Source organism: Vidua chalybeata, chromosome 1 (genome assembly GCF_026979565.1).
Source record: "Vidua chalybeata isolate OUT-0048 chromosome 1, bVidCha1 merged haplotype, whole genome shotgun sequence".
Taxonomy (NCBI): domain Eukaryota; kingdom Metazoa; phylum Chordata; class Aves; order Passeriformes; family Viduidae; genus Vidua; species Vidua chalybeata.
Window position 1 is genome coordinate 3,313,087 of NC_071530.1, and position 27,939 is coordinate 3,341,025.

At 40.5% G+C, this 27,939-nt stretch overlaps 1 protein-coding gene across 1 annotated transcript; it reads left to right on the plus strand.

The window, feature by feature from the left end:
- On the plus strand, positions 1 to 27,908 carry LOC128797109 (vasoactive intestinal polypeptide receptor-like). Its single transcript, XM_053959383.1, has 13 exons — positions 1 to 55; positions 10,657 to 10,756; positions 14,099 to 14,206; positions 14,953 to 15,062; positions 17,299 to 17,396; positions 19,279 to 19,411; positions 19,834 to 19,987; positions 21,664 to 21,724; positions 22,570 to 22,639; positions 23,175 to 23,266; positions 23,843 to 23,972; positions 24,823 to 24,864; positions 27,720 to 27,908. Exons 1-13 carry the CDS (start codon positions 23 to 25, stop codon positions 27,906 to 27,908), a joined length of 1,320 nt encoding a protein of 439 aa, XP_053815358.1. The 5' UTR covers positions 1 to 22.
- Positions 27,909 to 27,939: the final 31 nt, after the last annotated feature.

Consider the following 27,939-nt stretch of genomic DNA (forward strand, 5'->3'; position numbering starts at 1 on the left):
GACCCGGCGGCTGCTGCGGAGGATGAGAACTTTGCGCTGGCTGCTGCTCCCGCTGGTGAGTGAGAACCGCTGGGGAACCGCTGGGGCGGGGGCAGCGCACATCTGGCTCCCGGCCACAGCTGGATGGCTCCGCAGCTGCCCCACTGCAGCCGGGGTGGGGGAAAGTCCGCAGGAGGGGTAACTTTTCTCCTAATGGGGAGTGGGCAGAAAGAAAGAAAAACGAGGAAAGGATTAAGAAGAAAAATAGAAAATGAGACAGCGATATTAGAGGGAAGGAAATAAAAAATATCCCTGAGTTAATGTGTAGACCGAGCTCCTTTCATTAAAATTTTCCAACCTCAAGATGCTGTTAATAAATGTCTTTTCATTTCCATTCTTTAGAGTTGAAGTTTGCAGAGGACAGAAGAGCATCCCCAGATCAGAATGGCTGTAGCAGGGCTTTAGACAGACAGAAGGGGACAGGTCGCTGTCCCAGCTGTCCTGAGAAAGGCAACTTTGCAGGACAAAGAAGATAGCTAGAAAGGAGTAGCTCCTCCTGATGCATGGGGGACATTTACCTCTCTGAGAGGGCAGGGATGCTTTCAGAGCTGAAGTTTTCTGATGTTTTCAGAGCTGAAGGTTTCCAATATCACCAAGCAGGAGCATGAACTGTCTCGTGTCTGTGTGCACTGAGGGCAGCAGGTGAGCCTGTGCCACTGGACATCAGGGAAGATGGATGAGCACAGGGACACAATCCAGGCACAGCCATCCCTCCCTGATCTCCACACTCCACCACTGCCCCTGCCTGGGATGCTTAACAAAAATTAGTGCAAATCCAAGCTCAGAAATTTCTCTTCTTTGCCCTCAATCCTCAGCCTCGGGGAAGTGTTTGGAACCTTTCCTCAGGGTGTGATTACCAGGGACTTGTTAATTCAAACTTTACTCATGTCACAGTGAAATGTTCAGCGTGGGCTGGGATTCAGCAGGAGTCAGGAAGGAGAGAGTCACCTTCCCAGGAAACATTCCATCTTGTCCTGAGGGAGCCAGACGGAGTGGCTGCTTCTCTAGGGCCTGCTTTCCTCTGTGGACAACTGGGAGAGCCTAAATGACAGACTGATCCTGACCTTTCATTTCCAATTAGTGAGGGATGGGATATAAATTTTCACACCTGCATAACCCCTGGATCTTGTAGTTTCTTCTGTATTTACACAGATTTATGTACGAGGGATAGCTTGTGGGTCCTTGCTACGCAAACCTCATTATTATCATGTGTAATACTCTTCTTTCATGCAAAACCAGGCAGCCTAAAGGCTTAGACTGCTGCAGGTGAAGTGATTTTGGCATCTGGGCCAGCCTTTTTTACACCTAATGGAGGCACAGCTCATTCTTGCAGCTGTCAGCAGAGTGGAGCTGATCTGAAGTGATGGATTGTGCACATCTGGGGGCTGCCATACATCATTTTAATATTGCAGCATATTGCAGCGGGCTGTGCCCATAACAAGAGAAATTCTATAAACTACGTGATCTGCACAGCTTTTGTCCTCAGAATATGAACATCAATTCCATGTCTGGTGAGAGGCAGTGCTCTGGATGTCAGTGGGGTATTGTGCCTCAATCTAGGTCTCCTTGCATCTTCAGTGAGAGTCAGGGAAGGCCTGAGCCCCCCAGGATGTACTGAGGAAATAATCCCCCTCCTATTTCAAAGGATCATGTCTGAGCAGAGAAATAATTCCAGTATGGATTCTGCAAATTAGTCATTAATCAGATATGAAAATAAATCAGAGGGCTAATCCTGAAAACTTCCTCTCTGGAGCTGGGTACTGTTACTTCCTGTCAGCTCCACAGGGATGTATTTGTGCCTTGCAGAATGGAGTCCTTGACACTAAAAGAATTACCATTCACTGGTAAGTGACAAGGAACAGGGAGCAGAGGAGGCTGAAATGCCTGAAAATGACTTTTCCTGCCTTAAAGAGTTCAGAGTCTCAGGGAGCAGAGGACAAAGAGCAGAAAAGACTCTGCCTTCACTGCTCTCCCTGCTGTGCTAAACTGCTTTCCTCTCCAAATAGCTACATTTCCCATTTCTGGGAAGGGCGTTAGTCTGATCTAATGAATGGAGGTGAGAATGGAAACACAGGTGGGTCACCACTGAGCTGTACAATCCCTTCAGCAAAGCATTTCTTGTGCTAATGGACATATGGATCCAAACCCATGGCAAGATGCTGAGCTCCCAGTAAAACTAAGCTGGGCGTCTCAATTTCCGTGTTTAATTTGTGCTTCCTCTACCACCCTGGTCCCTGCAGACCTTCAATTCCTCTCCATGGGGAGCTGGATGTGTGGAATAATCTGGGGTTTTTTTTAGCCTGGAGGGAGTTAATGAAGGGAGACAGGCTCCTGTACAGGCAGTCACTGTCCTCAAACAGGTGTCTGAGCAAAGTAGGAGGAATCCTTCCCTGGAACTGCTTGTCTGCTTTCACTGATCATTAAGGGAGGCTTGATGGGGGAATTTAGATTAATCATCTACAATTAACTGTCTAAAATTAGGAATCTGGTCTAAAGCTACTCATTGAGCCTTCTTCAGTATTGCTGGGAAGAGATGGAAACACTCCAAGAATACAGATCAATTAAATGAACTTGCTGCAGGACTTTGACTTCCAGGTTCCAGGACTTTGGGATTAGATGACATGAATCCCACCTGCAGGCAAAAAAATGATAGCAAAAAGGAGAAATTTCTCTTTAATTTACAGGAATACTTGCAATAGCAGAAAATGGGGATCCTCAGTTATTAGTGTTCTGTTATTCTTCAAGCATTAGTAATAATTAAATGCTCTACCCAATTTAGCAGAGCGCTGATAAATTAACTTTTCTCAAGGTAATACTAATTACACAGCATTCATAAACAAAATAAATTAGTATGGCTGTGTTGTCTCATAAAGAATACCTATGAGTGAATAAATATAATGATATACATGGATAAATATGTGTAGCAAGTGCTGTTCTCTGTAAGGTCATGCAGTTAAACACAGTCATATAAATACAGTCCAATCCACAGAGGAGCATTCAAGAATTGCTTCAATGTCTTGAAAACAATATTGAAAATATGTAAATATGTTCCTCTAAATGACTGTGAGGCAATCAGTGTCTCAGCTTCCCTTCTTCCATAGGTAATCGAGTTAGAGAGAGAAAACAAACAGAAAATATCCTCTAGGCAGTCATTTTCAGCCAAAAAGACTCATGAAATAATCTATTTAACTGACTGAAGAGAAAGATTGCAAATGAGGCTTTAGCTTTGGGGTTGGAAGCTTCTGGGATCAGGATGGTGTCAGAGCTGGAGGCTGAGGGCAGGACTTTGTGTGAGAGCTGAATTCACGGCTGGGCACTGGAGTTCTGTCTCTGCTGGGGTCACCTGGTGCTTTTCAGAGCCCACAGTGGCACACATGGCTTGGGGATGATGGAAAAAACCTAGATGGATGCAACTGAGCTCCTAAGAGTTGAGTTGACTGTTTTACTGCCTAAGAAATCTTTATTTTTTATAGTTTCTTGTTTTCTGACAGAGCACAACACTACGCACATGGCATTATAAATATCCCAGAATTACTCATAGGCCAGGGCTTGGACAGGAAGGTTTTTAGGGCAGTGACTGGGAATGTGGCTGTGAAATGGACAGGAGCTCATGGAGCTCGGGGTGGGCCCCAGATCTTCCAAAGCTCATGTGAAAATTGGCTTCAGTGTCTGTGGGAACCCAGGACATCCCTCTGGCTGCCCTGGCTGTCTCGAGACCCTGGCAGAGGGCTCGGAGACCTTGGCAGGAAGTCAAAAACACCTGTGGCTTCAATTTTAGCCTGTGGGAAAAAACTGCCAACTTTGTATGAGGAATTACAAGCCACAAGGGTTTGAGTGGTGTGGTAGTTGAATTTAACACAGGGTGAAAAAGTAGAATTTTAGGGTTTTAAAATAAAGAGTTCAAGGGGACAAGATGGAGGGATTTAGGCATGTCCTGACCTTCTCCTTCTTCTTGTCCTCCATGTCTTGCTGTGATGGTGACACTTCTCTATTGGTTTAAGGTAGAGACACACTGCCCAACATAAAAGATAGATTACGTTATTGTAAACATAGCACATGTAGTTTTTGGTATAAAGTGTAAACACCGCCCTAGACTGCACACAGAATGCCATGGGCAACCTGCTGGACAGAGCTCAGCAGGTCAGAGAAAGAATGTTATAGATAAGGAAAAATAAACAACCTTGAGAAGCTGACCCTACACATTCAGACTCCTTCTTTGGCTGTGTGGGCTGGGAAGCCGGGACTCCAGACCCCCGAGAAGTGTCCTGCACTCCCCAGTTCAGAGATTTTTAATTGGCACTTGGCTTTTTGAGGAGTTAAGCAGAGGGAAGGTTTGGATGAGAAACATTCAACAGACTGGGAAGTTTATGAAAAAGGCTGAGGATTTCTTTGTCTGTTATTCAACCTCTCTTCAACATTTTATTTTTTTTCCATGAGACTTCCTCCATCCTAAAAGCCTTTCCCACCCATCAAAATTTCACTGAAAAAATGTGTGTATTTCAAAGCATATCCTGATTCTCCTGCCTGATGTCTTTGGCAATCCTGGCCAACTTTCAGGACTAACTGAACACTTCATTCCACACTTAAAAGTGGGGATGCAGGAGTTGTCCTTGCTGTGCTTTTCTGTATTCTAAAATATCAGGTGAGTTTTAATCCTCCAAGGCGTGAGTCTGTGTGTGGCATGAATGGCAGACAACACTGTGTGAGGGAAAACTAAAATATTCAGGCATCAGAGTCATATCAGAAGAACAGGGGAAGCACAGACAGCAGGAACTGGGAGTAGAGGATTAATTTCAGAGCATATCTGAGATGGGATCTGAGTGAATGCAAGCTGAGGAGGCAGAGGCAGAAAGAACAGTGATGAATATTCTCAGTCAATGATTAATGCATTTGATGTAAAACCTATTTGTGAGGCTTTAGGATTGCAGGGCATGGGAAGCTGAAACAGATCACTGGAAAGAACCTTCAAGTTCTTGAAGCCTTCTCATCTTGTCAATGAATTCAGCCAATTCTTCGAGCTTTGATTAATTTTAAAAAAAAGACCGAGTGTTACTGCTGGCTCTTTGATCCCATGGAATTGCTTTTTCAAAGGTGAATAATATATTCAGTGCCCAGCTTTGAAGCACTTCCCTAATTTTCAGAGAGCATAGAAAATGTCCCTACTTTTCCCCAAGTGTGCTAATGGACTTCTTAATGAGTGAAGATCTGTCTTTTGTGTGAAATCTAAATTATGGTTTTTCTACCCCCACAGCAGCTTAGGGGCACCATTTTTGAATGGACTCTCCAGAAAGATTGCTTTTAATTAAATTGCACTAAGCGTGGCATGAGGATGTTGCTAGAAATACTCCTCCCAGTGCTTGCTAAATCTCCTGTTGTCCAACATAAGTATATTAAAGCCCAAAGTGCCATTACTTTGATTTTTCCTTGCAGATTTGGGGAAATAAATAAACTATCATGGAACAGAGGAAATAGAAAGCAATGTTATTTGCTTTGTTATTTGTTATACTACTCTCAGTGAATAAACCACTTAAGGTTTCAGTGCAATAACCTTACAAGATGTGAAGAAAATGAAGTCTAAAATTAAATGCAAGCCCAACATCTGTCTCTCTAAACTGTCTCAGGTTTTTAGCATGCTCACAGTTGTCATAGGTAATTTTTTAGTGTTCACTGTGTTCCAGGCAAGACTGTTTTCGTGGTAAAGACTAGGAGTCAAAACACCCCTGTGAATTTTGACTCAAATTGGTCAGTAACATTCAATCCAGTAAAAAAAACCCCTTTGTGTTATGATGCTCAGGAATGCAAAGCTCAATTCCTTGAGGACTGTCCGCAACATTTCCTGAAATCTCAAAGTTTTATGTGTGAATCTTGGAATGAAAGCACCCCACTGTGATTTCAAGTGAGAGTCAGGCCAGGTTATTGCTGAGATACTGGGAAATATTGATCCAAGGAATAACATTTTAAATCTGCCTCTTGCACTTCTTGCTGTGGCAGGGAACACTGTGCCAGACTGGACAGCTCTGCTCTGCTTTGGTTCCTAAATTTTCCTTTTTTATGGTGAGCAGGAGCTACTCTTTTCCTACAAAAGCCACCTTTTCAGCAGATGCCTCCCAAATTGCCATAAAATGTCCCTGCACCAAATGCAGAGCTCCTGCTTTCTAGAAAGCCCCATCACCCAACATTTACAGGCAGATCAGAGCAAAAACTTTTCACTTAAGGCACTGTGAGATTAATAAAAGAAAATAAGCCAGAGACAACAAATCACAGCAATGCTCTGCCCACAAGGCTTTTCTTTAACTATACAATGGTTTTATGTCTTTATTTTTCTTAAAGCCTGAGGAAAATTTTCTTCATTTTTTCAAAAAATTTGAAGCATCATCACTGCTCTTGATTTCTTGTATATGTGTCATTTTTTTCTGTTTTTACTGTCCAACAGTAGGATTACTTTGAGTGAGGCTGCATGATTATAAATTAATAACACCAGCCCTATTTTGGCTTCTGGTGGAATTGTCTGTAGGTTACATCTGAAATAGGGCTTGATGTTGATTTTCAAGCACTGAAGTGTCAGTGATATTTAATATCTGCACTGGGCTGTGATAACATGTCTGGGCTCCTGTGGCTGTAGCCCTGCCTACCCCAAATCCAGAACCCAGAAGGAAACAAACTTTGAGCCAATGGTTAATTGCTCTACCTATGAGTGTCTGTGGGATTTACTCCAGTACCACCCTGGGTATCAGAGAATCCCAGAATGGGTTGGGTTGGAAGGGACCTTAAAGATCAGCCAGTTCAAACCCCAACATCTTCCACTCTCCCAGGCTGCTCCAAGCCCTGTCCAGCCTGGCCTTGGACACTTCCAGGGGCAGCCACAGCTTCTCTGGGCACCCTGTGCCAGCACCTCCCCAGCCTCTGGGTATCACTACCAGTGGATCAGGATTTCCAAAAGAAATCATCAAATCTTTTTTTTTTTTTTTTTTTTTTTTTTTTTTTTTTCTGATGATTTATCACCGTTTTCAGAGGCAGGGCTACCTGGACCTGTTTTAGCAATTCCTCTGTTGTGTGTAAAGCCAAGGCAGTACCACCTGCCCAGGGGTGGGGTATGAGCTTTCCCAGCCATTGCAAATGAAGAACTCATCCATTTTCCAACAGCTCTGATGGATAATGGTGATTGAAGCTCTGGTTCAGCAGGTGTGGATTTACCAAGGAAGAGAAGAGAGGAGATGCAGCCTACTTTGAGCAGCAGGAGTCTGGCACACTCCCTCAGTGTCCCTCATTCCACCTGCCTGTGTCTCTCAGACTGACTTTTGGAGAAAAGATAACTCTTCCATCTGATTTTTTTCAGAACTGATTCTGTGTGTTTCTAGGAATTCCCAACTTTTCTGGCATGAGGTGGGAGTTAATTTAACCCACCACTCCTCAGTGCTTTTTTTCTAAGACATTTCAAATTTTGGATTTCTTCGTGGGTGCGGGATGATGTTGTAGAATTTTTGTTAGATGATAGCTTAAGTGAAATATGTGGTTGAGTGTATGTCTGACAGATGGTTGGCAAAGTTGTCAATGCAGTGTTCATGCTTCAGACAAGAGGGGGAGATGTTGGAATCCTGGATGCTGAGAATTTTAGACTTTCTGTGCTTAAAGGCACAGACCCACAAGAGAACTCTGCATTTGACCTAAGGCTGTGGAGAAGACTTTAAAAATTGGTTGATAGCACTGGGATTACGGGTGTGTAGTTGGTTAGAAGTGTGTAATATCACAGGGTGGAACACTTTGAGTTTGGGGTTTTAGAATATAGAAATAAATATGAAGCAAGATGGAGGTTTTAGGGTGGAGCCAGGTTGTTCTTCACCTTCTTCTTCCTTCTTCTTCAGCTTCTTTTTCCTTCTTCTCCATGGGTTTGGGTGATGTTTTGTGATTGGACAGAAAAGTCCCCATTGTGGGCTTCGAGGGATCAGTTATTGGGTTAAAAGGGAAAATAATCCAGGTGTCCTTTCTTAATTGGACAGTTTAGTTTTAAAAGACCTTGTAACAAGAGGTAGTGAGCCATTTTGTGCCTTGCTAATGAAAGACCACAGAACTCATGGTTGTGAGGCTGTTTCACTGATAAGAAATAATAAACACCCGAGTCCGAACATGGAATGCCGTCTCCAGTGCCTTCAATCCCGACCTCGAGAGACCGACAGTTTGCATTTTGGGTTATGCCTTTTAACATAACCTTTTAGCAGAGGACTCAGAGTAGGTGGTAGAGCATCATCTCAAATTGCCATGACTTTTAAACAGCAAACCTAAGAATATTCCAAATGCAAAATTATCACTGTAACAGAATCCAGGAATTACAGAAAGTAGAGGAATGGCATTTTTCCTGTCCAGCTGAATCCACCTTTAAGAACTGAAATATTGAGAGATTTATGGAGCAATTATGTTGTTACTTCTACTCGGAGAATTCATTTGTTTTGTGGGCAAACTGCAAAGTAAAATGTCCGTTTAAATGTAAAATGATGAGCAGGGATCCTACTAATACCTGACAAATTTCATTTCAGAATTGACTTACTATAGTTGAATAACAAAAAGTACTGTTTTAAGAGTCACTCATGCTGATTTATAAAATGTATTTTGAATTCCCCACTGGAGTAATATAAGGCATGAAAAAGTACCATGTCTTAACTTTCTTTCCAAACAGTGCCCCTAATCCTCTTTCTGTTCTAATATTAGCATGGATGAACCATCTCTGGGGCTTCATAATTAAGACAAGTCTGTCTATGCTACTTTAAAACCCAAATGTAGGCAGAATTTTTAAAGGTTTTTAAAGATAAAGTTGTGCTCTAATTTTTGCCCCTTGGCAGATATTATTGCTGAGATGGAATAGTCTGCATAACTTCCAGTAACGTTTCTGTGGAAGCTAAAAGAAATCCTGGTTGCTCTGCTCACTGAAAACATTTTGAAGGTGAATAAATCAGCTTTCTGAAATTGAAAAGGCAATATGGAAGTGATGTTTACATCTGCACTGACTTTTCCAAGTAATTAGAGGTTAAAAGGGCCTACAGACTTCCTCAAAAACATACTGGAAAGTCTTCAGTCCATAATTTTCCATTAAAATCCCTGCTAACTGAGCCCCTGGCTTTGTCTTAAATAGCATAGGCTAGAAAGAAGCAAGCAACAAAAAAAAAAAAAAAAAAAAAAAAAAAAAAAAAAAAAAAAAAAAAGAAAATTTCTATTCCATATAAGGCTCTCTATGTCTTGAAGATCCCAATATCTCAATATTTGGTCCAACATCTCTGAATACAGTTCAGTGGCTTTCTTCACTCAGTTTAATTCAGTTTCCTAAAGGTGGGTGTGTAGAAGCATTTGAGACATTAAATAACACATTTGAGATTTCAAATAATGCATCTGAGATTTCAAATAATGCATTTGAGATTTCAAATAATGCATTTGATACTTCTGACACAGGGCAGAGTCTACGCAAGAGGGGTGAGAAACCTTCAAACATCCCAAACAGCACCAACAATTTCTGGACTCTGGGTAATGTCTGAGGGATGTTTTACATCCTTGAGATGTAACTGGGGGACTGAAAAATCCTTGAAATTCCCAAGGACTGCAAAAGAAGCTGAGATAAATCAAGTGTAGACACTTGACATGTAGTTTCTTTCTCAGAATTTCTTTGCCTTTGCAGAGGAAGCTGTTTTGGGGTTGTGTAGGTTATTAAGAATATTAATTAAGAATATTAAGAACATCTCACAATTACAGGAGTGATGACACAAGACTACAGGGGACATGAAACCTTCTGGAGGGGGAGATGGAGGTCAAGCAAAATACATTGCAATAAATGGGACTAAATATCTGTAACTAAGAGGATGAATTTAGACCCTATTCAACAACTGCTATCTAGAATTCCATTTAGCAGTTTAAATGCACCCTTATCTGTGAGAGAAAAAAATTCCCTAAGATTCCAAGTAAAGTCATTAATTTTTTCTCATTTCTTCATCTGTTAAAATGGAAGCAGCTCCTCGGTCTAAGGTGTGTGTAACATTCTCAGATAACATCCAGAGAATTTTTCAATCATTCAGATTAAATTATGGCCAAGACTACCATTTTTAAATAAATGTATTTAATTTTACTTGGTTTATGCAGAGGAAATATTTCTGTGGTCAGGCTGTATTTAAGTTTGGAGAACTTGATGTGAATAATCCCACAGCTGGTGGATTCATCCACTTTTGGCCAGTTGGTGAAATATGTGAAAATGCAAGAACTGTGAGCATTATTTAAGTTTTGTGGAAAACAACTGCAAAGGGAAGGGGATAAAAATATCCAGATTGGAGAAGAGGTGCTGTGTATGTTCTATCTGTAAAAAAAAAAAAAAAAAAAAACCCAACTTCAGCTGGAGTTTTCACATTCATAGACCTCAAAATATAAACCCTGAGGTACAAACTGGCTTTTCTCATTCTGATAATCACAGAAGTTCTTTTTTCTTTTTTTTGTCTTTTTTTTTTTCCTTTTGTTTTTGGTTGGGGTTTTTTTGAGGTTTTTTGGGGTGTTTTTTGTTTGTTTTTGTGGTTTTGTTTGTTTTTGGTTGGTTGCTTGGGTTTTTTTTTTGGTTGTTGTTGTTTTTTTTGTCTTTCTCTTGCCAAGGTTACGGGAATCCATCCAGAATGCAAAATATTCCAGCAGGTGGTCAAAGAGGAGGCTCTCTGCTCAGAACACAACGAATCTGCCTCACCTGATCTTAAAGGTAAAGGTCCTGATGGGCATCCCCTGGCTTGGAATGTCTCACATTACTGAAGTGTTCTTTATTTACATCCAAAACCCCAAAGAAACCCCCACAGAAGGTACCGAAGACCCAACAGAAGTTGTATCACGTTAGGGATCATTCCAATCTGGTGGAAATATTCTTTGGGGAGAAAAAAAGTTAAAGAAAATCCCAAGTTCTTCAAAATGTTACATTTTTTCAATTTTAGACATTATTTGTTTGCTTGTAAAGATTTATTGTGGTGGTGTTCAGAAGTCTATCGCATGATGCAAATTTCGAAAACTAAAATGAACACAAAACAAAGCCTGTAAAATATATTTAGAAAATGTCTAAGGTGTTGCCTCCTGGGGATTTGGAAACATGCTTAGAAATAACATGGAATTTCAAAATGTTCAGACTCTTCCAAAAATTCAGTCATACTTTAATCTGGTCAGCTTTGCTTAGAAAAATTTGAATCCACCTCAGTGAGATTTTTCAGTTCCATGAATTTTAAGATGTTTGTTCACTGCAGAGGAACTGTGGGACAAAGAGACCTCGTGAATTTGGTTGGGATAGAATTATTGGAACCACCTGGAAATCTGCCTTTAGCAGCCTGGTGAAAATCAGAGTTTAAGCCCAAAGTATTTCCTTTGTCTTTCATGTTATTCTACAGAATTGCCAATCACTTCCATGTTTCATATTCCTCTTCTAGTTTCCTAATTTATTTTGGTGCTATTTCTCACACACACTTTAATAATTTTTTTTTTGGTATACTTTTGGACTTTAATTTGCACACTTTTGGACTTGAATAGTCCAAAATAAAGTCCAAAATACCTCTTGGACACATTTTGCACTTAGAACACACAGTAGCCCACCGCAAAAAAATTCTGGTATAAATTAGGCATTTTCTAAAAATTATTTATTATCTGCATTACAGGATGTCATTCCAGGCATCTCCCTCTTCAACACAAAGATAATTACGTGGTTTTAGAATCCTGTTTGTAGCAAAAGAAATAAAAATGCCTGAGAGTTCTGGTAAACTTTTAAAAAAATTTCAACCTTGTTCACTCTGAGCTTCTCAAAGCTCCCCTTTCCACCTTTTATTCTCCAGACAAGGAAAGACTTTTAATGAAAAGTCTGTTCTGGTATTTACAGCCTTTCTCAATATAGTTTGGGATTCAATATTAGAGCTGGGAAAGATTTGCAAAAAAATTTTTGGCCTATTGGTAAATATGTGAAAATCCAAAAACTGTGAACAACATGTAAGTTTAATTTAAATTTAATTTATCCCAAATATTTTATCTAAAGGATAAAGCTACACTAAGATAGGTAAAAGTCCATTTCTTATGTTTCAGTTTTCAGGAACTCAGCAAGACAAATAGAGGGATCACAGCTTGTAGAGTTAAACCTCAGCAGTCACAGAGAATGTGTGCTGGAATCACTCTGGCAGAGTTTTTAATCTAAAGTAGATCCACATTATTCTTGTACAGAGAAGTGTCTAATGAATGCCACCAGCAGAACCCAGGATGAAATTCCTCTAATTTTGGAGCAGATGTGTAAAATAAGTCAAATGAATCAAGTCCTAACTCCACTTTTTTTTTTTTTTTCCCTTCACTGTCTCAAAATTCCTGGATTACTGAACAAGACTTAAATATCTATGGTGTCAACTCCTGCTGCAGCTGTCTTTGTGGAGTCTCAGGTGACTTGGACACCACCAGGCTCTTGAAAACTTTGGCATGAAAATTTCCCTTTCAACCCCTGCACTCAGCAGTTTCTTTGATATAAACTGTAGAAGTCACTGGAAATAAATAATTTCTAAGACTTAAGACATACAAGTTCTGTTCCTACACAAGGTCACACAAATAGAATTTTTAGCTCCACATTGCCAAATGAAATAGATTTTTAGACCCAGCCCCTCAAATCTGCCAAGCTTTTCTAAGAAGGACCACTTCAGCTGCTGAGTGAAAGTGTAGGGGCCACTGCACGTCTAAGTGGGACTGATATTACCTGGCTTCATTAATTTGACAATTAGCAGCTGAGTTTAGGCTGTAATTATCAGTGAGAGCTAGGTATTTGCAGGGTGTGATTCATCCTGTCCTCAGGAAGAAGGCACCAATATTTGGGATGAATCAGCTCTGGAAGGCTCTGTCTCTTTCTGTTGATGACAAAGGGAACGTAGCTGAAATTAGCCGACATATTTGAGGCAATTAAAATTACAGCTTATGAATGAGGGTCTTTATTTGGTATACCAGGAATTTCATCCTCCCGAGGGTGATGTGAGGATAATGCTGTGTGAGAGTCTCAGGGCTATCCTTTTGAAAGTCAGTAACTTTGCTCAGCTACAGGCAAGTATTTCTTCCACATTTCAACGTGACAACTTCAGATTTGCCTCGTCATCCATCCCAGAGGCAGCAGAGCAGAATCATGGAAGAAAATAACATCTTCCAACCCAATCCCCTGCTTTATATCTCCCTTATGACTACCTAGAGATTAGTTTTGGTTAGAGCCTGATGCTTTTTTTTTTATTGGTTCAGGCACATTTACATGCTGGCAATTTTTCTGTGCTACCCCCACGCCCAATTGCCAACAGCTTGAAGTCTCAGCGTGATGCAGCTGTGACAAAGCTGTGATTCACTGAAACTTCTGAAAACCCTTTTTTAGGGAGCTCACCCTGTGTCATCAGCCAGCAGTCTCTGCTTTAGGGAACCTCATGAATTCTACAGTCAGACCCACTCCCAGTGAGGGTCATTTATTACAATGCTGAGGCGCTCTAGTTTGGGATGAATTTAATCCCTTTGGAAATCCATCACAAAAATGCCATTGATTGCCTAAGACTGGGACTTCAGCCCTTATTTCCTTTAAGCCAGGTGAAATTGGAAGATTTTCAAACACGAAATAAAGAGGTTAAGGCTGAGTTTTAAGTCTGAGTCTTAGACTCTGTAATGAGGAATCTCAAGTAACGAGAAAGGAGTAATGAGAAATCTCAAGTGCTAATCATTATTCAATAGTTTTATTTTAGTGGCTTTTGTTTTGACAATAGAAAAGAGCTCCAATTGATTTGACTTTCAGATTGTGTCTGCTTGAATTTCTGGTATATTCTCTCATGAGATAAGGAGGGGAAGGTCCAGCTGGAATACCAAGTGTGAGCAAGGATGCATTCAAGGAGAAAAGGAAAACATTCCTCTCCTTCATTTGCAGAGCTGCACGTCCTGCTGTGGCTCTTCTTGCATGTGAATGAGTGGGAAAGCCACTGACAATCTTATTATGGAAGATCAAATGTGTGATGTTCTCTGTGATTTTCTTTATTTAGAGGCACTTTTTTTTTTTTTTTTTTTTTTTTAACAGGATGTGCCAGAGATTGGGATGGTTTAACCTGCTGGCCCAGAGCCACTTTTGGGGAAGTGGTTAAAATTCCCTGCCCACGATTTTTTGAAGAATTCACCAGTACCCTTGGCAAGATTTTTTTCCTATTCTTCTTATCCCTATTTTTTTTTTTTTAATTTTATTTTTAATGAATTCTAGTAGTGGAGGATTCCTTCATATTTTCCTGATTTACAATGCTCTTATGTCAGTCAGCATTCAGTAATTATCCAGATACACATCTCGGCTTGGGGTCAATATTGACACTCTTGTGTTTTGTGTTGTGCTCTACTGAATTGTTTACTCCCTTTGGTGATGTAAGTACAATGGACAAATGCACCATGCTGCTAAATTTATGAAGGAATGTGTCCTAGAATCACTGATTTATAAAACTGTACACTAATTAATATTAGAAGGAACCTCCTGAGGTCAGCCAGTACAATCTTCCAGTCAGAGCAGGACCAAGATTAAAGCTTGTATGGAGCTTCCAGTCTGGAAAAGAAGGTTCAGGGCTTTGCCCAAAATCCCAAAATATGTGTAAATATATAATTTGATTTCCTCTGTGGAAGGAATGGGTTTGCAGACTTGATTTTCCATATGAAATGCACAAGTCCCACTGCATCTTGAAATGACTGGGAACATGTCCCTCATTTTTTTTAAAGGATAGATGTAGAGAATATTGTCATTCTTATAGCTAATCTCACTGAACATGACTCAACCTGTAAGTCCCTAACTTAGGAATCAAAGGGATAATAAGAAATTGTTGCTACTCATCAAAACTTAAAGAGCAGCAGCACCAGCACCCCTAATTAATTTTCTGCTGTGTTTTCCCTTTGAAGGCTTCCTTCAGAGGAACTGTACACAGGAGGAATATTGGTCAGAGCCATTCCCACCATACACCATTGCCTGTGGCTTTGATGAAGGCTCCAGTAAAGGACCTGAGGATCAGGTGGGAGTTTCATTTCCTGCTTCTGAGCATCTCCAGATCATCCTCTCCTGAGTATCTGGATGCTTCACACATCTGAAAATTGCCCATTTTCAGGGCTAAACCCAAAACTTTTCGGTATACTTAGAATTTGTTTAACAAATTAGGCTTAACATAAAGCAAGTGAGCAGCAGTCAGCACTTTCCTCCTCAAACAAAAGTCTCCTCTTGGTTAAACTCATGCTTAGTTCACCTGTCCAAACTAAGATTTGGGTCTCTGACAGAGGTGATGTAAACCCTCATCATGAACACGTCTCCCACCCACCAGTCCTCAGGGATTTTTTTCAGGGAAAAATCCTTTGGATCTCTCCTATTTGTATTCTTTTCCAGATTTTCTTTGAGTCATAGAAAAAATATTTCTTAAGTTTATAGCCTGGTGTTCAACACACATCCTTAGGAGAGAAGGAGGGAAGTGGATCTTGGATGCCACTGAGTATTTCCACACCTTATCTCAGGTACTCAGTGAAGGAGAAAGTGAATATTTTTCCTCTCTGAAAATCATCATTCGTGCTCAATTAAGCTTCAGAATTTCTTTCACATCCACATCTTGATATGATGTAAATTTCCACATTACTCCTCATCATACTGGTGTTCATATCTAGAGCTCAATGACCATCTATAAATAAGAATATTTGTACTTTGCACTTTGGGGAAAGATAAATGTTTTTAAAGCCTAAATAAATGCTTAGAAAGTTTGAATAACCACTTAAAAGCCTTCTAGAAAGATGCTGGAAATAATCTGAACAGTTCAGAGGGATGTAAATTCATAAAAGGATGTGTATTCTGGAGCACAGATCTCCAGCCCCCATGGGTTTCTCCCACAGGACTAAACTCACTCTCCAGGTGGCTTTCTCCAAGCAGTCCCTGGATTATGCTAAGCCAGGCATTATTTCTGGCTGGTCTAGGCTAAAATCAAGCAAGGACCTATATCTCTATTTCACAATGATGGCAAGTTTCTGCACAGAGCTGCAGTCTGTGCTCTGCCTGTGTTTAGTTTGTTATTCCAGTCAATTCCACAATGTTTGACTACAAAAGGAAGATAAAATCAGCAATCTCTGCTGCACTGCACACATAGGGAAGTGAGTAAAAAAATCTCAATTGTGTCCTAACAGAACCACTTGCTTTGTATTTTGTATGTGCAGTGAGAACTTTTGACGTCTTTTATATTTAGTGTTGTTTCTTAATCCATCCTACAAAACCAGATAAAATAATTGAATCACTTCATTATTAAATTCAATAACTTCTTTTCTAATTTTCAGCTGTGTTTTGAAAATACTGTATAAATGATCAGGACTATTTCAGAAACACCAGGATGATTCATATCATGTCAGGGATACAAGATCTCTTTATGGATCTATTTAAAATTGCTAATTTGTTGTCTCAGCCTAGAATTGTAGCCTTTTGTATAAACAGATCAGGGATCAATTAGAGAACAAAGTGTCCACTGGGTTTATAAGGAGAAAATTTGCCTGGGTTCAGAGAATTTACTGTCTTGGGATTTTAAATAATTAGGTGATCTTGTAGTGACTCAGAATAAAATTTGCATAGTTAAAGCCAAGTAAACAAGCTTTATTTTTCTTAGGACAGAGGATTAGGATTTCTTAGAATATAGACCTTAATTGAAAACAAGTGAATTATAAAGAATTTACGGTGCTACAATATACAGCAAGGACTGAACTGTTTGTCCAGAGAATTAACTGACTGTGAGGTGATTTCCTTGGCTTTTAATTACCTTCACAACCTGATGTAACTATCAATTTTTCAGCTTTCTCACCTGCAAATTGAGAGTTTTATTTCTCTTTCAGCTATAGCTGTTTATGAAAATCAATACTTATTGAATTTGGCCCAGGTCTAAAGTAACAGATTCACAAATCTCCCACCAGAATGTTTTAGTGCTCCAGAGTTTTTATGCACTGACATGAGAAAAGGTGCTTATATTTCACAGTTAATATTTTCCTGCAGAACATGCTCAGAGGGGTCAGATGAGCCTGTGGACTGTGAAACTTCTCTCCTGTGTGGGGTTGAGCAGGACTCACAGGAAAGCTTTTGTTAGTGGTGGAGGGAAAATCCTGAAACTGATCTTGAGCATGAAAAACAGAGATTGTGGGACTGAGTGAGGGAAACGTGTCCCAGTGAAATGAGCAGCCCAGGGTGCATCCAGCACAACCCCCTGCATTGGGCTGTGTCTCTTTTTCCCACAGAAATCCTATTATTCTGCATTTTGGCGTGTCTACACCGCTGGCTATGCAGCATCCGTGACTTCGCTCATTACAGCTCTAATTGTCTTTGCTGCCTTCAGGTAAATATAAATGGGCTTTTTCTCAGCATGCCTTAAGACAATTTCTCTCAGATCGTCTGTGCTTTTGTTTTGTGGGATTTTTTTTATGGTTGTTTTCTAATCATTCTGAAACATAACTCCTTTGATGGTGATGGATCCTTCTCTACTCGTGCTGCAGTGTTTCAAATGTTAAAACAATCAAACTGGGCATTCTCTCTTAATCTCCTTAATGACACCATACAGTGGAAATGCCCTCACTTTAGCTAATTTTTAACATTTTTTAATCATTCCTACAGTGCACATCAGGACTGACTCTGCAGAAACATTGTCCCATGTCCTGGGACCAGACAATTCTTATATTGTCCATTCCTTCTGTGAAAGGCTATTGCTTCCATAACTGAGAGCTATAAAAAAGAGATTTAATTAAATTTAATTAAATCATTTGATGATGTTGGTTATTAAGAAGTGGGTTTGGTTGGGGCAGAGCACAGAGCAGCTGCCTGACTGGAGTGGGTTGGCAGTCTCAAAGGTCATGGCCCTTACCAAGGGACCCAGGAGCACGAGGCTGATGTGTCCAAACCTTGAGGGAGATTCCTTCAGCTCAAGGCAAAATGTGCACAGGGCAGTCTAGGGAAAGGGAATCATAGGAATATTGGTCTGGAAAAGACATTTAAGATCATTAAGTCCAACCATTAATTAACCCAGTACTGCTGAGTCCATCACTAACCCAGGACCCCAAGCACCACAGGTAAGTGTGTTTTAACTTCCCACAGAGATGGGAACTCAACTGATGCCTAAAGAGGCTGTCTGGAACAGAGGCTAGACAGAGTTAAAGGAATGAAGTAGGTATTTATTAAAAAGGCCTTCAAAGGATACATACACCTTGGGCAGTGCAAGAGCTCAGCTCTAGCTCCACCCAAGATGGACGCCGGGTCACGAGTTCTCGCACTTTTATAAGTTTTGGTCCATTTCCATATTGGGGTTAATTGTCCAATTACAGCTTCAGGTTATGCAGTCCCATCCTCCCAGATTGCTCTCCTCAATTCACTGTTGTTTGTACTTTTTGGGCCTGGAGCTGCAGCAGTGTGCTTGGTTCTCAGGCTGGAAAAGGATTGTTTTGTGTGACTGAACTGTGAGGAGAACTTGCTAACACTTTATATGAAGTTCAGAGTTACATATCAATGCAGTACAGAATCTGGAAAATATGAAAGCTAAAACTTAAGGCATCACAACCACTTCCCTGGGCAGCCTGTGCCAGTATTGACAAGCCTTCCATAAAGACATTTTCCCTAATATCCAATGTCAACCTCCTCTGCCACAACCTGGGGCCTTCTCCTCTTGTTCTGTCCTTGTTACCTGGGGGAAGAGCCCAGCTCCATCTGACTGTCCCCTCCTGTCAGGAGCTGTGCAGAGCCAGGAGGTCCCCCCTGAGTCTCCTTTTCTCCAGGCTGAGCCCCTTTCCCATCTCCCTCAGCTGCTCCTCATCAGATTAATGCAGTTCAGGGCAACTGCTCTGGAGACATCCCATAACATGTGACTGACACCAATTCAATCCTTTCTTTGGCACAAAAGGGGCTGAAAAGCCTGATGCAAGCTTGTTTAACAAAAAAATATTATTTAAAACAATTAAGAGGTATTATCATAATCCAGCCCAAGAGTCCCACAGTTCCTCTCTGCTTCTGGCATCTCCTTTAAATGTGCAGTGATCCAAGGACAATTATCCTGGAATTTTTATTAGCTGAAAAAGGTAACAGCTTCTCTGCTCTCTCCTGTCTCTCTGCCTCTCAAACAGTGACAGATCATTTATTGCTTTGCAAGGTGTCTGTGTGCTCCTGTTTGACTTTTGATGAGACCGTGAGAGACCTTTCTCAAGAACAATTTTTATTTTCTCTTTCCATGCCAGAAAATTCCACTGCACACGGAATTACATCCACATGCACCTGTTTGTCTCCTTTATCTTGAGAGCAGTTGCTGTTTTCACCAAAGATGCTGTTTTGTTTGCAGATGAAACTATGGACCACTGCCTCATGTCAACGGTACTGAACCTCCCCTCTCTCTCACCCTTGACTGAACATTTAATTCTTTGCCTGAAGGCAACAGGGAGATATTTTCATCCTATTTCTCCTATTGCTGAAACTGAAATCTTTAAACAAACAATATTATGTAACCCAATGACCAAGTGCTAAGGCTGCACTCAGCTTTGATATTGAGGTCTGGTGACTCTAAGGAAGCTCTAACAATTTCCACCAGTAAAGAATTTAATCTGTGAGATAAAACCCCCAATATTTCCCTTTCAAAAATCTAAAATAAAGTCTATTTAAATTACGAAACCCTAAACTTATGGAAATTTTGTTGTTTCTTCATTTTGTGTAGCAACGTTGAATTTTGCCTAGAGTTCTATAGAAACCAACTATAACAAGAGTAGACCTAAAAAGTTTTTCTTCCTCTGCACTTCCAGGTTGCTTGTAAGGCTGCTGTGGCCTTCTTCCAATTCAGTATTTTAGCCAATTTCTTCTGGCTTCTCATCGAAGGGATCTACCTGCAAACCCTGCTGCTGCTGACCTTTGTTTCCAACAAGAAGTTTGTGTGGTGGTTCATATTTACTGGCTGGGGTTAGTACTCCCTTCCTCTCCGTGCCCTTCAGTATTTCTGGTTGCTTGCAGAAGTGGATAAAATCTGTGTTTTGAGGTAAAAGGAGCCTGTCAAAGGTGACGCTTTTCTGAGGGAAGTTGCCCGTTCATCCACTACTGCTGCATCATTGTATTCCCTTTTATATCTTTGTTAATTGCACCGTGGTGGTGAATAGTCCAGGCCTCAAGAGAATGAGTGATATGGCCGGATAATATCCTAAAAATATGTTGAATTCCTCCACTGACTAAAGAAGTTTGGATGACTAAGTTGCCTTTTGTTTGTAGCAAGCAGAATTTGACAGATAAATCTTTTAAATTGTGTCAGTCCACGCCTAGGAATCAAACAACGTTATTTTTCTGCTATTTTCAGAGATCTCCTGACTTCAAGGAATCTTTTGAGGTTATACAGCAATTGAAGTTATGTCTGATATTCAGAATAGGAATGTGAAATAAATTTCTTTCACTGCTCAGAATTGTTTATTGTGACTCTCAGATATTCCCATGTCTCACCTTGGCTGGTCTAAAATGGAGGTGCCCAAACTGAGTAGATACAATGACATTTTTTGACTTAGAAGTGAAATCCAAATTATCCTGAATAAATATTAATTTATCCTTCACCTTCAGGTTTTTAGGCTTTATTTCATGCAATTACATTTTTTTTGGAGCTATTCCAAATAGGGTTGTCTGAAAGTAGACTCTCAGCCCTTGATTAATCATGGCCAAGTTGAGCTAAGAAAGCAAACAACTCAATTAATAATGTGGTAATCCTCATCTCCTTCTGCAATCAATGGAAGGTGAGAGATACCTCAGGGGTAACTCACATCTTAGGTGATGTGGAGGGAAATATTTATTTTCATTAATTAAAAAGCCAGCTTGAATTTAACAAGGTCCCAGCTTAAAGGACTTGAGCAAAGGGCAAAAATTTGGAAGGACAAATTCTGAGCCCTTCCCACGCATCTCAAATGATACTTAGAAAGAAATTCCCTATATTTCTATAGAATAATCAGTGAAAAACTCACCTGTTTCACATTAGAGTCCCTTTTGTGGCAGCTTTGAAAGTCACTTAGTCTTTGGAAATTCAATTCCACAGGAGGAGAGACAATACAATTTCTGCTTTATAGGCCTTAAAAAACTCCAGTCAAAAATGTAGAAGGACAGAAGGATAAGCAGTGATGAAGTGAGGCTAGAAATCACTGGATTCAGTTAAATTTTCATGGAATTCTTATCAGCTGGTTGGTCTGGGGTGATTAGTAGAGTCTTTAGGACAAAATTATGAACTCTTCCAGCTGCTCTGCAAAGGATTTTTGTTGGCCACAGTCCATAAGATGAAAGAGTCCCAGCAAAATAAATGCTTACTCCAGCTTCATAAGTGCTTGTAATTCCTATCCAAACCTTCAAGTAATTCTTTACATTTATTTCTGAAAATGTAGTTTCACAACATCCCCTCTTCTCCTTTGTTATGATTTCCACCTCCTGTCCTTTTATTCCTTTCTTTTTTTCCTTTCCCTGAACTGCAAATTAAATTCTTTCATAAAGTGATTGAAAATTGTCTGACCCATAAATTGAGTTTTAATCCAACCTGCTGCACTGTGAACCTGTTGGAATAAAGGTCCCATGGGACAGGATATTCAAATCAATTCTTCTGTTGATTTGCTCAGGAGCTCCCACTGCTGTGATGTTTGCTTGGGTCCTCACACGAATCCATCAACAGAACACTGGGTAAGTCAGAGCTGGGATAAGGAACACAAAAAAAATCCTGGTTTTTATGGTGTTCTGTTTTTCTGAGGGAGAAAGAAAAGATGTGTACAGAAAAAGGTAAGGGGAAAAAACTCTCATGATTCAAAATTGTACCTCTAATTTTTACAGCTTGTACATAAGTGAGAAAATACTTTTAAGTTTTGTGATTTTTATGTCCATACATGGGGTAAGAAAACCTGGAAATATCATATTAACTACTGAAATTTAATTTAAGTTCCCTAATGCCCAGTCTTTGAAATAATTATATTTCAAGAAAATTGCTGTTTCAGTATAAAGTCAACTATAAATAACTAACCCTAATCTCTTCAAATGAGAACTTCTCAAACAATCAGCGTTGTCTCCAGTAATTTCTTCTTTTGTTTCCATTCAATTATTTTTATTTTGTTTTATTTTTTATCTGTATCTTTGAACGCGAGCCCCACATAGAAAGATTGTTTGCTGTAAGCTATCCTGAAGGCTTTCAGATCATTTTACATCAGCTGGAAAAGATACTATTTTATACCCACCTGCTCAAAACTCAGGAGAGTTGAATAAGAAGTTGACTTGAGAGTGGTAAGAAGAGCAGGAAAGAAGCTTAAAAATACAAATTTGGTTTTTTTTTTTTTTACTTTGCTTTGATTCTTCAATCTGTGATTCCTGCTGATTAAATGTTCTTTAGATTAGACTACAGGGAAACCAGGGACATTTAGACAGTGATTTAAAACTTAGTGTCCACCACTTTCCTTTCCTGTGGTAGGAGTGCTGTTGTGTGTTATGGGAAGCTCCCATGGGACAGATAAAAAACCCAGTTTTGTTTGTTGTTCCAGATGTTGGGATGATGATGAAAATGGAGTGGTGTTATGGATCATCAAAGGCCCCATCCTGCTGACTGTATTAGTAAGGTTTTTTATTTTCCCTCGAGTTTCTGCATATAGATAATTTTATCTAGTGTGCTTTTACAATGAGTTCTTATGATTGTAACTCAAGAAAAAAAAATCTCCCTTCTCTACAGATTTATACCAGCTGAATTTAGGGAGGAAGCAATCTGGTTTTTAGGTCTGTATCTGGTATAATCCCTGTCATAAACAATGATGAGAACATGGGGGACTTTTTTAAGCAATTTAAAATCTAAATTTAAAATCTAAAATTAAGTTCTGACCAGAAGTGCACAGCATTAATATCAGACATAAAATTATATTAAGATGTGTAGGTCTACAATAATTCAATGTAACTTTCACCATATTTTATCTACAACTATATATTGGTGGGAAATATAATTATTATTTCTAAAGCTATTGATCTGAGCTGAGAAGAGATGAGCATTGGTTTATAGCAGTGCAGTTCCTAAAAGTGGGGATTTTTAGTTATTTGTGTCAACTGGAGGCATGTCTTGGATTGTAGTAAATTTACAGATTTTGTCTTGTCTTTACAGATTAACTTTATTATATTCATTAATGTGATCAGGATTCTAGTCCATAAATTGAAATCCCAGGAGGGAGGAGGGAGCCATTCAAGCCACTTTGTGTAAGTATTTCTGAGTCTCTTAGGACTGACCTGTTCTAACTGCTGCAAGAAATTTTTTTATGGGTAGGAGAACAGAATGTTCTACTCCTCTTCTAATAGAAAGAGAAGAAACGAGAATGTGAACTTTATTTTTCAGCCCAAATATCACAGTCATTTTTACTTCAGGGCAAAAAGGGTGGGGTGCATATGTCAGAGACAAAGAGAAAAGTAAAATAATAAAGTATGAAACTTGAAAAGCTTGAAAGTGTAAACACCAAATGTCAGGTGATTGACCCATCTCGCTCCCAGTCCTTTCCACGCAAATGGCCACATAGAGAAAGATGCAGATAATTTCATTTTAATCCTTTGCAGTAACAGGGTAAATCTGTAACCAAGCCTAGTCCTGGCTGTTTACAAACTCCTCACAACCATTGGGGATCCCAGCAGTGCAGTCACAGAACCTTTCCACAACTTCTCTGCATGCAGCTGCCTCCATTTAGAGCTGCTCTCTGAATTTTAAAATGCTCCAACATACAATTGCTGTCGCTCATTCCCTGTTTCTAACAGTGCATTGTTCTTTAATTCTTGCCTTTCCAGGAGACTTGCAAAGTCCACGTTACTTTTGATCCCCCTCTTTGGGGTGCACTACATTGTATTTGCATTTTTCCCAGAGAGCACTGGTCTGGAGGCTCGGCTTTATATCGAGCTGGGCCTGGGCTCATTTCAGGTAAGATGGACAGAAGGTTTAACAGCCCTGAGATGTTTGGTCTGTACCACCACACTTCAGGCTGGCTATTAGAGCAGGATTTGTTACTGCATCCAAATTCAAGGCACACATCCCATCTCACTCCTTCACGAGCTCTTCTGTTGCTTGCTCTCTTATTATTTGAAATTTCCAGGTCAGACTTCATATGAATAATCACCAAATAAATAAAATATCTATGTTTATTGAATAACAATGACAGAGCACCACGAAGACCAGTATGTGGATTAAGGTGAGCTGATTGAAAATGATTTCACATGTAATAACAATAAGAGTGGTGGTAAATAAGAGTACATAACCACCTACTCTGCCCTTACCCTTCAGGAGTAGTGAACCATGTTAATATCTCATTGTTTATTTTGCTGTTTCACTACTCAGAACAACAACATGGATTTGAGAGGGTCAGGGCCTGTGTGTGGTATATTTCGTACTGAACAGCTGATTTCTTTTCCCATCCCCTTTCACCTGTACCCCACCACAACTTGTCCTCATTGACATGTGTAGCAAACGATCCCTGTTCCATGCTTGCCTTATGTGAGGGAGAATTTGTTTGTAGGATACAGTAAACAGCAAGTTAATCCTTGTTGTCTCTGTACAAGGGCAATAATAAATATAAAATGTCACCAGCCCACTGAGAAATTTAATTCTACTATGAAAACTCAATAAATAGTGTCACACTGCCTGAACTCCAATAGAAAACTGGGAAATATGCATTCTTTGTTGTCTTACACACACTGTGAATGAAACTCGGTGTCTGTTATTGATTCTAGATTTTAAATCCATGTTTTTTCTCTCTCTACCCTCCCTGTCCTAGGGTTTTGTTGTTGCTCTCCTATATTGCTTCTCAAATGCAGAGGTGAGTAGCAAGTACATGAGATTATCAAAACCTTTAAAACTCACAGTTCCCTCTCGTTTCTTTTTTAATTTCTTTTCCTATTTTCAGAACAGATCAGTCTTTGATCTGCTCCTGAAACCATGACATTCCCATATCTTTTTTGTCCCTTGGTAGCTTTGTTGACTTTGTTTGTATTCATACAGTTCTGGCAGGAGGACACAAAATAAACTTTGAAGCAATGACCCTTTAAAAATGGTTGCTGAGTTTCCTGTCAGGGGACTTTTCTCCTGATTTATGTTTGATAGCTGTCATGAGGATAGCTCAATGGAAAGCTTGTAGAGCTCCTCACTTTCTCTAGGTTTATTTTCGCCTGGTGACTTTCGTCATTTCCCCCTTCCCTTTTTTCCCCCCCTTTTTTTTCCCTTTTTCTCCCCCTTTCCCCCTTTTTTTCTCATTTTTCCCCTTTTCCCCCTTTCCCCTCCTTTTCCCCTCCTTTTCTCCCCCTTTTCTGCCCTTTTTCCCCATTTTTTCCCCCCTTTCCCTCCCCTTTTTTTCCCCTTTCCCTCCCCTTTTTTCCACCCTTTTTTTTCCCCTTTTCCAGGTCAGCTCATGCAATCAGGATTTTTCAATCAGTTCAAATACTTCCTTTCCTGCTTTCATAACACTGGTAGAATTTGAGTAAACTCCCTGCAGTTGAATGTAGTGGGCCTATAATTTAAAGACCTCACTAAATTTGCTGGCACTTTCCCCCAAAAGAAACAAAAAAATCTGATTAAAAAAACGTAAAACCACATCTCATCCTCAGAATAAATCAGTTGAGAATGACACACTAATGGTGCCTCAGTCTCTGCAGTGGCTCAAACTTGGACAATTCTCATAGAGCATGGAATTATTAATGTTGGAAAAGCCTTCCAAGTCCAGCCTGTTCCCAATGCCCACCTTGTCCCCAGCCCTGAGCACTGAGTGCCACCTCCAGGCCTTCCTTGGACTTCTCCAGGGATGGGGACTCCAAATCTCCCTGAGCAGCCTCTTCCAAGGCCTGAGCACCCTTTCCATGGGGAAATTCCTCCTGGTGTCCAACCTGAGCCTCCCCTGGAACAACTCGAGGCTGTTCCCTCTCCTCCTGTTCCCTGGGAGAAAGAAGAGGCCAACTTCCACCTACAACCTCATCTCAGGGAGTTGTGGAGACCAAGAAGGTCCCTCCTGAGCCTCCTTTTCTCCAGGCTGAGCCCCTCAGCTGCTCCTCACAGGATTTACTCTCCAATCCCTCCATTGCCCTTCACTGGTCACACTCCAGCCCCTCACAGGAATGGCTTAAATGGAGGTGCAAGGTGCAAGTTGTTGGGGTCTGCTTTGCTTGGAATGACCCCAAAGTCGTACAAGTCCTTGTTCCCCAGCCCGCACAGCCAAAGAAAAGGTCTGGAATGCGTCCAATTGCTTTTTCAAGGTTGTTTATTTCTTCTTATCTGTAACGTTCTTTCTCTGACCTGCCGAGGTCTGTCCAGAAAGGAAGCCATGGCAGTCTGCCCTGAGCTTTGGGTGGCCCCCTCCTTATATACTCAAAACTACGTGTTGTATGTTTACAATTTTGTGCCAATTCCCATCATCTATGTCAGACAGTGAATCGCTACCTTAAACCAATAGAAAAGTGTTACCATCACACCAAGACATGGAGGACAAGACAAAGGAGAAAAAGGATAGGACACGCCCAGATTCCTCCATCTTGTACCCCCTTGAACCCCATTCAAAAATCCCAACATTCTACTTTTCCACCCTGTGTTAGTTCAAATATCACACTGCTCAAACCCTTGTGGCTTGTAATTCCTCATATAGACTTGGCAGTCTTCCACGGGCTAAAATCGAAGCCACAGGTGTTTTTGACTTCATGCCAAGGTCTCTGAGCCCCTGCCAGGGTCTGGAGACAGCCAGGGCAGCCAGAGGGATGTCCTGGACTCCGACAGCAAGCAACCCTACCCAAGGATGAGTAATTCCTAAAATATCTTTGTTACTTAGGAAAACAATTTATAATAGCCATTCTGAAAGAGTGCCTTCAAGACTTAGTTGTAAATACAGAAAACTCCACTTCCAACCTGCCTTCCATATCACAGACTCCTTGCCAGCAGCCTTTTAATTGCTTCAACAGCCTTTTAATAGCTTGCATATTGTACCCCACAGCACAGAAATCCAGAAGGTGTTAAAAACAGGACAGGCAGAGCCTGATCTCTGGCCCAAGATGAAGCTGGGTTGGCTTTTTTCCACGTTTCTTAGGGATAACTGCTCCTGGAGCAGCTTGGCCACTCATTACCACTCGGCAGTGCATCTGTTGTGGTTCCTTGCAATCATAAAAACTAATTATTATTTTCTCTCTGTGCGTGTTTCTTCAGTTTTGAGTGTCTGTGACAATGTGAGAGACTGGGCTGCTGCCAGGCAAGGTGTTATGAGTACGGATGAAACTGAGGAGTGCTGGAGGGCCTTGAGTTTGCTGGGATAGAGCTGGAATACTGGTTTGGTGGAGGAAATCTCTCTTATTTATTCAATTCTTGGAAGATCCAGAGACCCATCCATGAAGTTGTACTCAGGGGTTGTCAGTGTAGTTAACAGAGAAAGTTAAGGCAGAATAAGGGCCACCAAAATGATAAATATTGCCAGTGACCTGCCCCGATGGCCAAATGTACTTCTGCATGCCATCATCTGAGTGTCTGAAATTAAAACTGTTTCTTTTCAAAAGGAATAAGGACAGAGTTCAAATTCTTCTAAAATGGGTTAAGGCTTAATCCTGGCTTATCTGGGCTAAGTACTCAAGCAGACCTTTGGGCATATTTTACCTCCAGTGTTCATTAAGCCTTAATTTTCTCTTTGTTTGTAACTTCCTGTAGGTTCAAACTGAGCTGAAGAAACAACTGTGCAAGTGGCAGTACCAGGAGTACCTGACCTTCACCCACAAGCACGGGGCTTTGTCCAGAGAAACCAGCCCTGTCAACTACGTCACTCAGCTCTCCCTGCTGGACAAAATCAGCCCCAAAAGGAGAACCTCTGTGCTCCAGGATGGTGTCACCACTGTCTGAGGGGTCCCAGCAGGACCAGTAGCTGTGACTC

What these genes read in the sequence shown, in the direction of transcription:
- LOC128797109 (XM_053959383.1), top strand. Translation starts at nt 23, where the DNA reads ATGAGAACTTTGCGCTGGCTGCTGCTCCCGCTG. An exon ending in TGCCTCACCTGATCTTAAAG is followed by an intron (nt 10,757 to 14,098) that starts GTAAAGGTCCTG and finishes TTTTTTTAACAG; the next exon opens with GATGTGCCAGAGATTGGGAT. An exon ending in ATTGTCTTTGCTGCCTTCAG is followed by an intron (nt 17,397 to 19,278) that starts GTAAATATAAAT and finishes TTTCCATGCCAG; the next exon opens with AAAATTCCACTGCACACGGA.